This window comes from Alternaria triticimaculans (genome assembly GCF_023758025.1).
Source record: "Alternaria triticimaculans strain BMP 0046 chromosome Unknown scaffold_1, whole genome shotgun sequence".
NCBI lineage: Eukaryota > Fungi > Ascomycota > Dothideomycetes > Pleosporales > Pleosporaceae > Alternaria > Alternaria triticimaculans.
In genome coordinates, this window is record NW_026055958.1 from 3,017,905 (window position 1) to 3,032,120 (window position 14,216).

Sequence of the window (14,216 nt, forward strand, 5' to 3'; positions counted from 1 at the left end):
TGATACCATACTCCATGACATAATTGAATGTCTTATTTGACTGTGTCTCTCGCCTTGCTGCTCTCCACCATGTCTGTGTTGATAGACGTGTGCTTCCTTCTCAGTCCTCTTGCCATCCAGCGTCTCCTTCGTTTCGAAGCACATCTCGCACAACGACATGCATTGCTGGTGCAGGCCGCTTGTTGGCTGTTCTCTGAGCCGCATACTGAAATGGCTGCATGGCCGGTAATGCTGTTAGTCGACTCATGAATTCCAAGGAGTCGTAGGTCCTCGGTCTCGTCTCTGGGTTTGTATCGGAATGTTCATCAGATGGTTATGTGCTCCCTTCATATGTCAGGCTGGTAATGCATCCTGAACTTCTTGTTCGCGCGATCAGCCGCTCTTGTCTGAAATTGTTCGGCGTTGAGCTCAAAGACCAGTGGCTTCATGGGCTCCTTTCCTTCTTCGACTGGAAGCGGCAACTCAAAGCGGATGATAGTGTGTTCCTTGGGTATAGCTGAGATTGTCAGATACTTACCACTTACCTGAGTCTAGCCTACAGGACTTACATTTCACAGCGTTGTTCTTCGTGATGATCTCGAATGTGAACCTCGTGTCACGGACGATGATACCCTCCAAGCCTACACGGCTCACGCAGCGGCTTCTCACCACACGCACAAGCGCACCGTGCATGTCGGCCGTCGCAAGCAGTTGCCCACTTGCGTTTGGCGTGACAAGCACATTCCTCGCAGCGTCGTTCAGGCCTAGCACCTCCCGCATGTATCCCACCCACAAATTGTGTAATCCGTCGTAGATGGCATACTTCTGTTGCTCCTTGGGTATCTCGTTCAGGCACAGCGCACGCTTCTTCGCAGCGGACAGCGGGCGAGGCTGGTTCTTGCTGCGCTTCCTGGCGGCTTGGTTGCGCTCGTTGAGAGCGCGGCGGCGGACTGCGCGTGCAGACGGCGTAGGCGAGGTTGCGCGAACGTGGAGAGGGCGCTTTATGACGCGCTCGTGGTAGTGTGATTCTGCAGTCGAGGGAGAAAATGCGCGATGCAGCAGCGTCTGCGCAATGTGTGGATTTGCGTCGGCCATTTCGAGTCCGGTATCGCAGTAGCAAAAGTCGCAACTCGTCGGGATGGAAGTTGGTGTTCTTCGACATGACGAGGAAGACGGCGGCACTAGTGCGCACAAAAGCGGGCTAGAGCGGTGGCTCGGCTATCGTTTTGTCCGCGCTGCCTCCCACACAATTTCGACAATTCGACCTCAGCTTCTCGACAACACCGCTAACCCGCAGCAACCGTCAAGATGAAGTACATGTACGTCTATCCCTCGATCACGACTCCCAACCCGCCGCATCGCACGTTTTTCCCTGCCTCCGAACGGTCAATGGACGCCTCTATACCGAACTTCTCCGCCAACAAACATCAAATTCCGGATCCAATGCTGACGTTTGCGCAACAGCCACTCTGAGGAAGAGCTCGAGATCCCCGAGGGCGTCAAGGTCCAGATCAAGAACAGAAATGTTCTCGTTGAGGGTGAGTGCGCATGGTAGAGGACCCCTAGAGAAACAACACTGACATATCCAACAGGCCCTCGCGTAAGCCGCCCGCAACAGCCTCTACGATTCTCGAACCGATGCTTACACTCCACAGGGCAAGCTCACAAAGTCTCTCGGTCACTTGGCGGTCAGCTTCACGCACGTACGTTTGGAACACACACATCGCATCGGGGGCATATGCTAAGACTGGAACAGCCCAAGAAGAACCTCATCAAGATCGAGCTCCACCACGGTTCCCGCAAGAGCGTCGCCACCCTCCGCACTGTCCGCACCCTGATTGTACGTCGCGCGCACCCTCGAGTCTATACTGGCAAGGAAGGAAGGACTGGGCTGACTGGAGTAGAACAACTTGATCATCGGTGTCACCAAGGGTTACAAGTACAAGATGCGTTACGTATATGCCCAGTATGTCGCACCCATCGCACATCTCTTCCGAGCCCGCCGCCGAGCATGTTCTATCCGACACAACTTTCAGTGCTCTCCGAGAGGCTGATGCCAGAGCGCTGGGCGCGCCAGATTGGCTCATGCTCGTGGCGGGCCTTTGCACATCGTTGAACATGACTAACATCATGTCCAGTTTCCCCATCAACGTCAACCTGGACAAGAACAAGGAGACCGACTGCTGGGAGGTTGAGATCAGGAACTTCATCGGCGAGAAGCTTGTACGAAGGGTCGTCATGAGGCCCGGTGTTGAGGTTGAGGCATCAAAGAACCAGAAGGATCAGCTTGAGCTGTCCGGAAACGTAAGGACCGCCGCGCAACATGGCTTGAAGCAATGCTAACCATCACCCAGTCGCTCGAGGACGTCTCCCAAGGTGCCGCCGATATCCAGCAAATCTGCAAGGTCCGCAACAAGGATATCCGAAAGTTCTTGGACGGTCTGTACGTGTCGGAGCGCGGCAACATCGTTGAGGACGCGTAAACGGTTCTGGGGAGTACGGGTTTCTTTACGGGCAATGAGCATCTATGAACTTCTCTGCATCATATGCGGTTGGCGCCTGGGGGTCTAAGATCAAAAACGATGTTCAAACAATACCACCATGACTTGATGGAATCGCGCCGGCACATTCACGATGAAGTGTGAGGTGATGAGAGGTCAATAAGATCAGTACTTGCCAAGAGACATGAACGATCTAAACTCACTTCAACACAACTGCGACTGCTTCTTGGCCTTTGGTGATGTTGCATGGTGTGAGTCCGTGCCTGAGGAGTCCAGCCTAGCACACTATGAATGAGATCACATTACGAGTAAGCATGAATCTGATGATCATTCGGTTCCATCTTTCGACCCATGCAAAAAGAGACGCCTCCTGCCTCTTTTGGCGGCTGGACTATCCGCGGACGTAGGATTTCCACATGACGTATCCATGGCGGCTCGTCGTGCCTGAACCCCGCATCGTTGTTCGTTGTAATATCTACCACCGGGACAATGATGAGGCTATCGCCGCAAAGCCCGACAATGACAGCTCATTGTAACCTCGATTGGAAAGCAGGTGGTGCAGGCACGGCGAAAGTGCCGTCATGGCGAAATATATGAGCACCGTGTCGCCCATACAGCTGTTGGTTTATTCACACCTCAGTTGCTTGTCCCACCACAGCCCTGCGAAACATCAAGGACCCCACTAAACACCAATCCGTAACCGATCTACTGATTTGCGACCATGGCGGACAAGCTCGATATTGAAGGGCTCCTCAAGGAGTCCAAGGCTGAATATAAGCGCTTGGGAAAGAGCGGTCTCAAGGTCTCGGTACCCATCTTGGGTGCTATGAGCATTGGAAGTTCCAAATGGCAGCCCTGGGTCATCGAAGAGGAAGAGTCGCTACCGCTGCTAAAGGCTGCATACGATCGCGGTCTGACGACTTGGGACACCGGTAAGACTGATAGAGCAGCCACGACTTTGCAACACCTACTGACAGCTTACAAAGCCAACGTCTACTCCAATGGTGTCTCTGAGGAACTTGTCGGCAAGGCAATCAAGAAGTACAACCTACCTCGCGATAAGCTCGTGATTCTCACCAAATGCTTTGGCTACGTTGGCGAGGACCCCGGCCTGCGAACCATCCAGTACGGCAAAGAGCTGCCTCAGTTGAAAGACTATGTAAACCAAGGTGGTCTTTCACGGCAGGCCATCTTCAACGCTGTCAATGCGTCGCTCAAGCGTCTTGACATGGACTATATCGATCTCCTGCAGATCCACCGCTTCGACCCGAACACGCCTCTGGAGGAGACGATGGAAGCGCTGCATGATCTGGTCAAGAGTGGGAAAGTTCGATACATCGGTGCCAGCTCTATGTGGGCAGTGCAGTTTGCGCAAATGCAGTTCACTGCCGAAAAGAACGGCTGGACGAAGTTCATCAGCATGCAGAACCACTACAACCTACTTTACCGCGAGGAAGAGCGTGAGATGAACCGATTCTGCAATGACACTGGTGTTGGTCTGATCCCGGTATGCTTCCCTTTCAACTACAAAGTCAATCGTTTGCTAACAGCTTGACAGTGGGCACCTCTTTGCCGGGGCCATCTCGCTCGCCCTCCCTCTGCATTCGGCTCGACTACTCGCTCAGAAGGCGAACAGAAGGCCGGTAATCAAACCTCTGGTAACACTGAACTTGACAAGAAGATCATTGCTCGCGTTGAAGAGATCGCGAAGAAGCATGACTGGAAAATGAGCCACGTTGCCCTCGCATGGATCAACAAGCGTGTCGCAAGTCCAATCATCGGCTTCTCCAGCACAGACAGGATGGATGAAGCGCTTGCAGCGAGGGGCAAGGAGTTGACTGAGGAGGAAGAGAAGTACCTCGAGGAGTTATACGAGCCCGTTAGGATTGTTGGGCATTCATAGGCAAATCATACAATACCATCGATAATAGCGGTCGGAGCCAACAAGCGATATATCAATCAATGTTGCGGTGTCAAATGCGAAGTCATCATGCATCTATATTGCTTTTCCAAGTGAGTAATTACAAAGTCCATATGGATACCTAGGTACCTAGGCAGCCCAGATCATCTCGCGAAAGTGGACAGTCCAGTAGAACGCTGACATGCATCTCCGCGTGGACCTTGAGCCCTTGCAGTAATCAAGTGGATCTCTGATTCACTCGGACCGCATTAGGGCCCGGAGCTGAGATGATACGCGTCGATGCGCGCTTTGTCCAGCGCCGAGCGGCCAATGACGTCGGTCACGCGATCCATCTCACCACCGTGCCTGATGTTCCGGAGCAACAACATAACGGCAATAGATACTTGGGAAGGTCAAAGTGCGAATAACGAGGCTCAATTGCTAGCTTCCACCCTATCTCGAGCTCTTTCGCCCAACAATGTTGGATGGACACGCAGGCCTCCACCGTTGGTTTGCTCCTTCCCCGCATTCTGGGTGATGCTCCCCTTCCCCGCATTGGCCCGACCATTCACGTCTCACGCCGATTGGATTGGACCACAATGTGGTGATCGATCAAGTGACCGTCTCCTGTGCCTGCCGGCGAGAGACTGAGCCCCTCATAAGCTGCGCCCTCCCTCGTTTCCTCTCCTTCCTCACAGCCTCCACTGTGCTTTCGTATCTCACATCACATCCACAGCTCCAGGCAACCCTTCTACAGCTTCCCAAGCTCTTTCATCATCTACAACCCCTTCAACCTTCCAGTAGCTTGACTGCAACTGCATCCTACCACAATGGCCGCAGAGACAGAAAACACGCTCCAGAAGGTCGACTCTTTGACCGATCACCAAGATGGCGCCGCTAAGAAGGGCCACCGCAGAGTCAGCTCCATGGCTGCTGATGTCTACCGCATCGAGGATCTAGGTGAGTACCTCTTGTGACGATAGCCCAAATGAGGGGTCGTGCGTGAGTAGCGGGCGGGGCTGACAGAACCTCAGAGAAGGAAGGCAAGAAGATCGAGATCGCACTCGAAACCCAGAAGCTGAACTGGTAAGTGATTCCCCTCATCGCATTGTTGCGAGCCATCCGACCATGATGCAGACCATCTCGTCGTCGTCCGGATAGCTCCGGCAGCCCCAATATCTTGACCGTGCTAATGCAGTACTTCCAGGAAGCTCAACAAGTCGCCGAGCACCGTCGAAGACCCGTCAGTCTTGAAGATGCCACTCACCGAGCCCAAGCTCAAGTCCATCGCCCTACACTTCCCGCTAGGATTAGAAGTTACCGCACGGAACATGAAGGGTGTAACCATCAAGGACGCACTAGATGCCATCCACAAGCAGTTCAAGAAGCGCGTAAGTGTCCCTTGTCATTGGATCTTACCATCGAGCATCGTTGTCGCTGTTCCTCTATACCGCGTACTTTGATCTTGGTGCCAAAGCATATCTAACCCTCCTATAGGCAGACGACGAGTTCGAGAAGCCATACCTCATGGGCTTTGAGTGGGACCCAGAAGAGTGCTACACCCGCTTCATCGTTCACCAGTCGGCCGTTCCTACAGTAAAGAATGACTTCGGCTCAAGCAAGAAGAAGAAGAAGAACAAGGCCGAAGGCGAGGAGGGTTCCTAGATGAACGACTCGCCCCCTTCCCTGACGTCGACTTCTACACACAGCCTCAGTCATACTTCCGTGCTTCGGCGCTGGTATGTGCGGGGTACGGATAACTCGGGTGCTGGTCAATCTTCATATCGATATGGGAAGAGCGAGCGCATCTGCCGCGATGGCGTGTCTGGTATACTGTAGGCCTGCCTAGGTAGGCGGTTTACTGGTTGCGGGTATCGAGCGGTGGATGCGTCGTGGAACCGTTCGTGGGGTACTTGCTGAAGGGCAGTACCCGCTTATGTATGCTCTCGGGCACTCTTTGAGGTTGCTGGAAAGCACTTTTTACAATGAGAAGACCTGGTTACATGTCATGTCCTCGAAGCTGTCTGTGATGTGGTTTGTAAAGGTTTGACGTTGACTTGGGCGGACCCACCCTACTGCGGGCAGCTCTCCACCACGCTGTAAGCGAAGGCACGCGGGCACGTTGCGGCTTCCGCGATCACAATTGACTGTCCTTCCGTACCGTCTATGAACGCGTCTCATGTATGCGACTCATTGGGTGTTCATTTATCGCATCTAGCAGTGTCACATGTGCGACACGATATATGCCTATGATGGCCGCTCAGCTGTCCTCAAATGGTGTAGCAAGTAGCCTTGCATTGGTAGCGCTGCAAGCGCTGGCGTTTCAGCACCCTTAGCATGAACCTTTGTCCTTCGACACCGTATTTTGAACATCAACTAATCAGTTTCGCTACCTCATCTAAACATATTTGTTTCTTTACACACGATTCCAGACGCCTACATACGCAGCCTACGCTCAAACGTTGTACGTGCAACATAGCCTAGCAGGAGGCCTACATACCGCCACAACAAACCAGCTCCCGGCACCCGCCTGTGTTTACTATCTGGAAACCGCGTCCATCAAATCATATATACATACCAATGCGATGTTCACAAACCTCCAGATAAGGCCTGCCAAGACCCGACGCCGGAAGCCTAGCTTGTCTATTCGGGCTGGCGTCTCAAAGCGCAGGGTTTCCACTGTTTCGGCATTGAGTGCGAGCATTGTTCCGTCCGTGAGCTTCATGGAAGGCCTGTTTGGCGACGAATTCCCCGAGGCCTTCGGGAGCGGGGCCCAGAACAGGAAGACCATCACGGACTTGCCATCGGAACTTCTCGAAATCGTCTGCCAGCACATCTCAAAGCTCGACATCAAGCGACTGCGGCTCACGAGCAAGCATTTGGCGGCCAGCGTGTATCTGCGTATAGATCGCGTCTATATCTCGCCTAATCGAGCTAATCTGGACTATCTGCATCAGATCATGGCTCACCCGACGTACAAAAACCGTGTACTCGAGATTGTCTGGGATGATGCCTTGCTCAATGAGTACTCAACTTTGGATGAATTCCGCCAAGCTGTTCTCGCCGACGAAAGAGAGGTTACCAGGGCAATTGAAAGCCGACTCGAGGAGGCCATGGAGCTTTATGGCGACGAAAACCCCGAGCATCGATCATTATCGGTGGCAGACCTAATCGAGGATGGTCGGCTGACCGAGATCGCAAAGGGTATCCTCTTGCGATACGACGACCACTTCTCAAGAGACGTTCTGGCCAGAAATGCCACTATGATGAGCATTGAGGACAGCTATGCGCTATACCAGGAGTTGTATCGTCAAGAACAGGAACTTGTGGAACAGCAGGTCGATGCAGCTGCATTACATGAAGCACTAGCTAGCTTTCCAAGCGTAAAAAGGATCACTACAACGATCGACGTATGGCCTGCATGGAATGTATCGCCTCGGTACAACACGCCCTATCATCGTTCACTGCCTATGGGCTTCCGCAAACCAACTATCTGGCCATGGCTACGACCCCCTCAAGAGGCAGAGCGTATATACGATCAGTGGTCCTCACGTGCCGCCAACCCGAAAGATAATGGAGAATCGTTACCCAGAGGCTATGGCGTCGTAGTTGATGCGATCCTCGCCATGCCAAATCCGCGGATAGAAAAGTTCATCGTTGAATCAGAACACCAAGCGAGACAGTACCACCACTGCTTTATTGCCAAAGCTGCTTCACACAACTACCAAATCACCAAGCAAATGTTTCAGAGAACACCTCTTAAACACGTCAAATTGACAGTCACCCCTTCGAATGATTATTTGTACGACGAAGAGAGCTTGACCAATCTCCAGTCTTTATTAGCGGAATTACGATACCTCGAGCATCTCGACCTTAGTCTCAACGATAAGAGATCAGCTCGGACTCTGCGCCGGTTTCTGCAGTTTAATCCTATCCCAGAGGCGTTGAGACCACAGTTGAAAACACTCACCTTGCGAAACATCAAGCTATCCCCACAGGACTTGCTCGATCTCTTCACGTCATCGGTAAACTTACAGCACGTCACTTTGTATCATTGTTTCCAGCGCATACCACCGCAGTATGGATTCCCTTGGCTTTTCCATAAGCTCAGGAAGCATTACCGCGACACGAAGGATGTCAGTAAGCCGGGTTTTAGGGTCGCAGCACCCCTGTCCGGTCAGTACTCACAGGTTGTGGATGACGAGGTTGATGCCTTTTTGTATGACGAAGACGAGCCCGAGTGTCCGTTTTCGAAGATGCCTCCTCCGGACAGGAAACCTAACGAGATTAAACCACACATGGGATGGAAGGTCTGGGATAAAGACGAAAGTGTTAGGGAACGGATGGCAGAGGTGATTGAAAGAGAGGAGATGCAAGAGAGGGATGAGGAAATGTAGTAATGTAAATGACACTCACCCGCCTGTCGAAATCCCCGAGTATTGATAACTACAAGCAAGCTTTCGAGGTTTTGGGTCTCTCTGTCAGTGTCGAGTATGCGCCTCGGGTGCGCCTCCCGGTATTCACGGCGACCGTGCCCAATACGCCTACTTCTATAAATCCAGCCCTCGTACATTCGGAAGAGCACACGTACTCACGAACTCCACTCAGCTCACGCTCTACCCTGAACTCACTGCTGGCCTCAATTCGACACGAACACTACCACATTCTTAACGCCAAACATGGCTTCCTCAAAGACAACGACTGGTTTCACGGATCTTCCAGTCGAACTTCGCCTCCGCATTTACTCCGAAATTATCATCTCCATCTCTGCAATGGTTTGGCCTACACACAGACCCGACTCCAAATATCCTCTTTGGCTGCTTGAGCATATGAAAGAAATCTTCGTCGCCCAGCGCTTTCCGTCTTCGCACGATCTATACAGCTATTACGGTCTCCTGCTTTCATGCAAGACTGTCTATGGCGAATTCGAGCATGAGTGGCTCAAGGTCTACGTCCCATGGTTCAAGAAGGAGTTTGACATCCACAACTTTGATCTTCCAACTATCAGTAAGATAGGGGATACGGCACACGTGCGCATCGGCCTTCCAATGCCATCAGGTGGTTGGCTCCAGTCTCCGCTTGTTATTCTCTCCGGTGTTCGCAAGCTTGCCAACAACTTGCCTTCGTTCTGCATCTATCCCATTTCGTCGCTTGCGTCCGATCATACGCCGCTTACCCGGGAGCAGATCAAGCGCTTTGCGATTGGTGCGTCAGGCCAGGAAGATAGCCCTTTCCTGCACTCAATGCTATTAGTTGCAAGTGTTTTGGCAAAGTTAAGGACCCCCATTGACACATTTCAATATCGCCCCATATTAGGGGAAGACTTCCAGGATATTGCGATGAATTGGGCGTGGAAGAAAGTGGTAGCTAGGCGCGAGAAGATCGACGGGTGGAAAGAAGTGGAGTGGCGCGATGACGTTTTTCGACCTGACCGCCCCCTACAGCCGCCTAAGACGCGCAGGTCCTACCATCAGCCATCAAGTTCTGGTTAGAAATGTCATTTTCAAGATATGACCATGTCCCAATAGAACAAGCTGGAGCCGCGCCTGCGCAAGTAGAACAGTCGGTGTCTGATCTTCATCCGGGATTTCTGGCTTTCGAGCCACGTCCACCGTAGGACGGGAGTTGTATCTGTTGTCCAAACTGTCCCTTAGGAATGCATATAGTGAGTTACGTTGCAACTCCGCTAGAGTAGCTAGCATGTTCACTTTCCGGACGGGCGTAGTGTTTGGAAATAGAATTCATGGACAATAAGCTTCCTCACAATCAATGTCGGCTCAAGTAATTCCCTTCTCACCCTCCACTTCATTTGTCAGATATTATCGTGGAGGTCGGAACATCCAAGACAGTTATAAGCAATCGAAGATATCGAGCAAAACCATGTTAAGTCGCCAAAAGTATTTGTAGTCTAAGAATGTGCTTTGAGCTACGTGTTTGCAGTATATCAGGCCTGTGCAATGTTTTTACCGCCCCATCATCCTGCCTCCCCATTGCTAGTTAAGCAGTCCCTCCACAGGTTCCGGCCAACTACCCAGGATCATGGCATTGCCGGGCGTCTGTCCCGGTAGAGGACTGAGCAGCCTAACCTTCTTCTTCGCCTCGTCTACATCCGCGACATAGATATACCCCCTGATACTGCTGTCCCGAATCACGCTCTGCGGATCGTTGGGGCTCGCTGTTGTGATAGCCAGCAACTGGTTCTGAAGCGCCTCAGACGGTGTGACCTTCTCGAATATCTGCCGCTCGACCGTCATACCGTACTCGTCTACTCCACCGTTTCCTTCTCCTTCGACGACACGGAAGATGTTTAGGTCGGCGGCGTCGGCCATCTGGCTGCTGGGAGCCAGTGTCTCGTCGCCTTTGCCGAAGAAGTAGTCTTTGATTTGGGCGTGGCGGAGGGCCTTCATGTATTCTTCGCTTCGATCGACGCAGCCGCCGGACTTGTCAAGGCGGACTACGGATACGGTTTCGGAGGGGTCGCCGCCGGTGCGGGCTGCGAATTTGCGGGAGAGGTCAGAGTAGAGGCGTTCGGAGCCGAGGGTTATGACGACGTTGACTGTAATGGGCTGTCAGTATGATGATCTGATATTCTGTACGTACGTTTGATTGCCAATCCTCTCGGGAAATAGATATTGGAACTTGGGTGCATGAATGTACATGGGCGATGTTGGGAGGGGAAAGGCTGAAGTAGTATGCAAGACATCACACGCACCAGAGAACTCAGAAACAATATGTTCTATGTTGTCGTAGACGCCATTTCTCCCTTGGCTGATGGCGCCTGAGCTATCAATGATGAAGCCAGCCTGCTTGCTGAGCGTGTCCTCCTCCAATCTACTTGTGACAGCAAGTGCCATGCGCGTTACCAACGGCTTGAACACCCTGCCCTCCTCTGGGTCCTTGAGACCGTAGTGGTATACCAGCGGCATCTTCACTGGAATGGGGCTGGGCCCTGAGATTGGACTGCTGCCCCAGCCTTCTTCAATATCCACGATGGACGAGTATACAGCTGCTGAAAAAGAGCCCGGCACACTGAGCATACCCTGGCGCGGGTCGAGGTTCACGACCATAGGCTGCCGGCTGGTCTTGACCGCGTAGGAGGTCAGAGTCTTGACAAGTGACGTTTTGCCTGAGTTCTCAGGACCCACGACAAGTATTCTGGGTCCCATTTCGACGCTGCCACTGGCAATACTCCTGTCGCGCAGGTTCTCCAGCGCGAAGTGTAGGTTCGCACAACTCATCATGGGCGTCTCTTCCGCGATGTAGTCTGACTCAACCTCTCCGCCGATGTCGAGCTTGCAGCCATGCCATGTGAAGATAGCACCCTTTGTGCCCTGGAATGTGTATACGGTAGACGGAGCCAGCTCGGTGCCGAAAAACTCTGCGGTGCCCGATTGCAGCTTCACCGTGAGTGTCCGCGAGAAGGCTACCTCGAAGCGGTATTCGGTGTTGGCAGCGAGGTCTTGGGTTCGTGTGGCTGTCGAGGTGGGGGCATTTTGCGCTTCGGTCGGCTGCGAGGACAGGTTGAGACCTGGTAGAGAGATCATGGTGGATATAGTGATGTGGGGAGACGCCGAAGCTGTTCAAGGACTGAATGCGCTGAAGTGTAGATATTCCTATGAGCTGGGTGAGGAGATCAGTCTGCACATTCGAATGTGAGTGCGCAATACAATAGCGCTTGAGAAACCAAGGGATAGTCACGTAGTCGTCAAGGTTGCAGTGAGCAGGCGATAGGCGTGAAGAATAGAGACGCGATCAGTCGAGGAACTGGGAAGCGCGACGCAGCGAAGCTTGGGCCCTGCGGACTTAACACGAGCTCATTGGCGGAGCTGGTGGGGTGCCTTCCCCATGAAAGCTCCCTGGTCAGTCGGAAGCTCGTCAATCTATACCTCAATTGAAGCCCGTCATCTGTTCATTTCGCTTTTGATGACTCGGGTGCTTTGTCTTTCTTGTTTCACGTCATGTTCAACGTCTTCAGCTGAACGCCCTTTCCTCTGCGCCCCGTCCATTCCTGCATTCCTCGATTACCGATAGCCATTGCGCAACTGAATCTGGCTGTTCTCGCGAAAGCTTCGAGTCCTCAAGGTGTCGCTTGGACCGTCTCGACCTAATATGAAGCAGTCATTAGCTTCGCTGTCCTTAGGGGCTCTTCTTACCGTCTCATCAGTGTCCGCTGGACTAAACAATGTTAAGGAGCAAGAACCTATGCGCCCTCCCATCGATCCGCTTAAATATCGAGCAGCCTGTCCAGACTACAAGAACTATGCGATGCGACCACAGTATGCCAATATATACATCGAAAAGAGCTTGTACTAATTCGTCTGACAGTCCGCCGTATAGCACCGGCCCCATGGAACTACCCTTCCAACGGCCGTCAAAATATTGCCGAACCTTCGAATCGCCTCTAGTCGAAAAGGTCATCGATGACATGAACGAGAAGATGGTCGACAAGGACCTCGCTCGTCTCTTTGAAAACGCGTTCCCCAACACACTAGACACTACCGTACGCTGGCATGTCGGTGATACTGTCAAGCATAAGACGTCAAAGCGAAGTTGGGATCCAACAGCTTGGAAGGGAGCACAGAGTTTCATCGTTACGGGAGACATCAACGCTGAATGGCTACGCGACTCTACGAACCAGCTAGCACAATACCAGCTGCTAGCCAAGAAAGACAAGGAGATACACCAGCTCATTTTGGGAGCCATCAACACACAGGCAGAGTATGTCATCGGATCACCATACTGCAACGCCTTCCAACCGCCTCCACCGAGTGGCCTCAACCCAACCTTCCAAGGCGATGGCGATAAAGTACATCCAAACTACGAGGAGTCATTCGTCTTTGAATGTAAGTACGAACTCGACTCTCTCGCCCACTTCCTCTCCTTATCGAACCAATTCCACAACCACACCGACTCCACGGAGTTCATCAACGCTCGTTGGCTCCTCGCTCTCGATACACTTCTCGGTGTGCTCAAGGAGCAGTCGAAGCCCACCTTCAACGAGAAGACAGGCGCATACCAGGGCAACGAGTACACATGGCAGCGCCAGACCAACATCGGCACAGAAACCCTTAGCCTAAGCGGTCTCGGTAACCCTCTCAACGGCGGCACAGGGCTCGTCCGCTCTGCATTCCGCCCCAGCGACGATGCAACAATCCTCGGGTTCTTCATCCCCGCCAACGCCATGATGGCCGTCGAACTCCTCCGCACAGCCGCCATTCTCAAGAAAGCGGGCAAGAAACACATAGCCACTGAAGTGGAGACGTGGGGCGAGACAATCCAAAAGGGCATCTGGGAACACGGCGTTGTGACACACAAGAAATACGGCGAGGTCTTTGCATTCGAAGTCGATGGCTATGGGTCCTCCATCTTGATGGATGACGCTAACCTGCCCTCTTTACTCGCTTTACCTCTGCTCGGCTTCACAGACACAAACAACAAGATCTACAAGAACACGCGCAAGATGATACTGGAGAAGAACGGTAATCCTTATTACCTCACCGGCTCCGACTTTGCTGGCATCGGCGGTCCCCACGTCGGCGTGCGAAACGCTTGGCCTATGGCTGTCCTCGTCCAAGCTATGAGTTCAGATGATGATGACGAGATTATGAAGTGTCTTGCTGCGGTCAAGAAAGTGAGTCCATTGGGACTCATACACGAGAGTGTGAATGTACAGTCTGGAAAGTCATACACAAGGAGTTGGTTTGCGTGGGCAAATTCGGTCTTTGCGCAGACGGTGTTGGATTTGGCGCAAAGAAAGCCACATTTGCTGTTTGGTAAAGGTGCTGAGGCCTATACTGTTGGTTGAAGGTAGGAGCATAGATCGACTTAGGAACTGC

At 52.6% G+C, this 14,216-nt stretch overlaps 8 protein-coding genes across 8 annotated transcripts; 6 read left to right on the forward strand and 2 right to left on the reverse strand.

The window, feature by feature from the left end:
• Positions 1–326: 326 nt before the first annotated feature.
• Positions 327–1,074, reverse strand: J4E78_000997 (uncharacterized protein; the record flags this gene model as incomplete). The annotated part of the gene is made up of 2 exons (XM_049361658.1): positions 327–496; positions 549–1,074. The coding sequence occupies 2 exons, from the start codon at positions 1,072–1,074 to the stop codon at positions 327–329; spliced, it is 696 nt and encodes a 231-aa protein (XP_049226941.1).
• Positions 1,075–1,287: 213 nt separating this feature from the next.
• Positions 1,288–2,462, forward strand: RPL9B (60S ribosomal protein L9B; the record flags this gene model as incomplete). Its single annotated transcript, XM_049361659.1, has 8 exons — positions 1,288–1,298; positions 1,444–1,517; positions 1,572–1,579; positions 1,635–1,682; positions 1,736–1,819; positions 1,884–1,945; positions 2,118–2,283; positions 2,334–2,462. 8 exons carry the CDS (start codon positions 1,288–1,290, stop codon positions 2,460–2,462), a joined length of 582 nt encoding a protein of 193 aa, XP_049226942.1.
• Positions 2,463–3,201: 739 nt separating this feature from the next.
• On the forward strand, positions 3,202–4,383 carry J4E78_000999 (uncharacterized protein; the record flags this gene model as incomplete). Its single annotated transcript, XM_049361660.1, has 3 exons — positions 3,202–3,412; positions 3,467–3,987; positions 4,039–4,383. The coding sequence occupies 3 exons, from the start codon at positions 3,202–3,204 to the stop codon at positions 4,381–4,383; spliced, it is 1,077 nt and encodes a 358-aa protein (XP_049226943.1).
• An 827-nt stretch (positions 4,384–5,210) lies between these two features.
• J4E78_001000 (uncharacterized protein) lies at positions 5,211–6,045 on the forward strand (the record flags this gene model as incomplete). The annotated part of the gene is made up of 4 exons (XM_049361661.1): positions 5,211–5,340; positions 5,415–5,466; positions 5,588–5,771; positions 5,878–6,045. The coding sequence occupies 4 exons, from the start codon at positions 5,211–5,213 to the stop codon at positions 6,043–6,045; spliced, it is 534 nt and encodes a 177-aa protein (XP_049226944.1).
• Positions 6,046–6,965: 920 nt separating this feature from the next.
• J4E78_001001 (uncharacterized protein) lies at positions 6,966–8,777 on the forward strand (the record flags this gene model as incomplete). Its single annotated transcript, XM_049361662.1, has 1 exon — positions 6,966–8,777. One exon carries the CDS (start codon positions 6,966–6,968, stop codon positions 8,775–8,777), a length of 1,812 nt encoding a protein of 603 aa, XP_049226945.1.
• A 282-nt stretch (positions 8,778–9,059) lies between these two features.
• On the forward strand, positions 9,060–9,832 carry J4E78_001002 (uncharacterized protein; the record flags this gene model as incomplete). The annotated part of the gene is made up of 3 exons (XM_049361663.1): positions 9,060–9,387; positions 9,439–9,585; positions 9,825–9,832. 3 exons carry the CDS (start codon positions 9,060–9,062, stop codon positions 9,830–9,832), a joined length of 483 nt encoding a protein of 160 aa, XP_049226946.1.
• Positions 9,833–10,373: 541 nt separating this feature from the next.
• CLP1 (Cleavage polyadenylation factor subunit clp1) lies at positions 10,374–11,924 on the reverse strand (the record flags this gene model as incomplete). Its single annotated transcript, XM_049361664.1, has 2 exons — positions 10,374–10,936; positions 11,093–11,924. 2 exons carry the CDS (start codon positions 11,922–11,924, stop codon positions 10,374–10,376), a joined length of 1,395 nt encoding a protein of 464 aa, XP_049226947.1.
• A 565-nt stretch (positions 11,925–12,489) lies between these two features.
• Positions 12,490–14,185, forward strand: J4E78_001004 (uncharacterized protein; the record flags this gene model as incomplete). Its single annotated transcript, XM_049361665.1, has 2 exons — positions 12,490–12,656; positions 12,706–14,185. The coding sequence occupies 2 exons, from the start codon at positions 12,490–12,492 to the stop codon at positions 14,183–14,185; spliced, it is 1,647 nt and encodes a 548-aa protein (XP_049226948.1).
• Between the last annotated feature and the right edge of the window lie 31 nt (positions 14,186–14,216).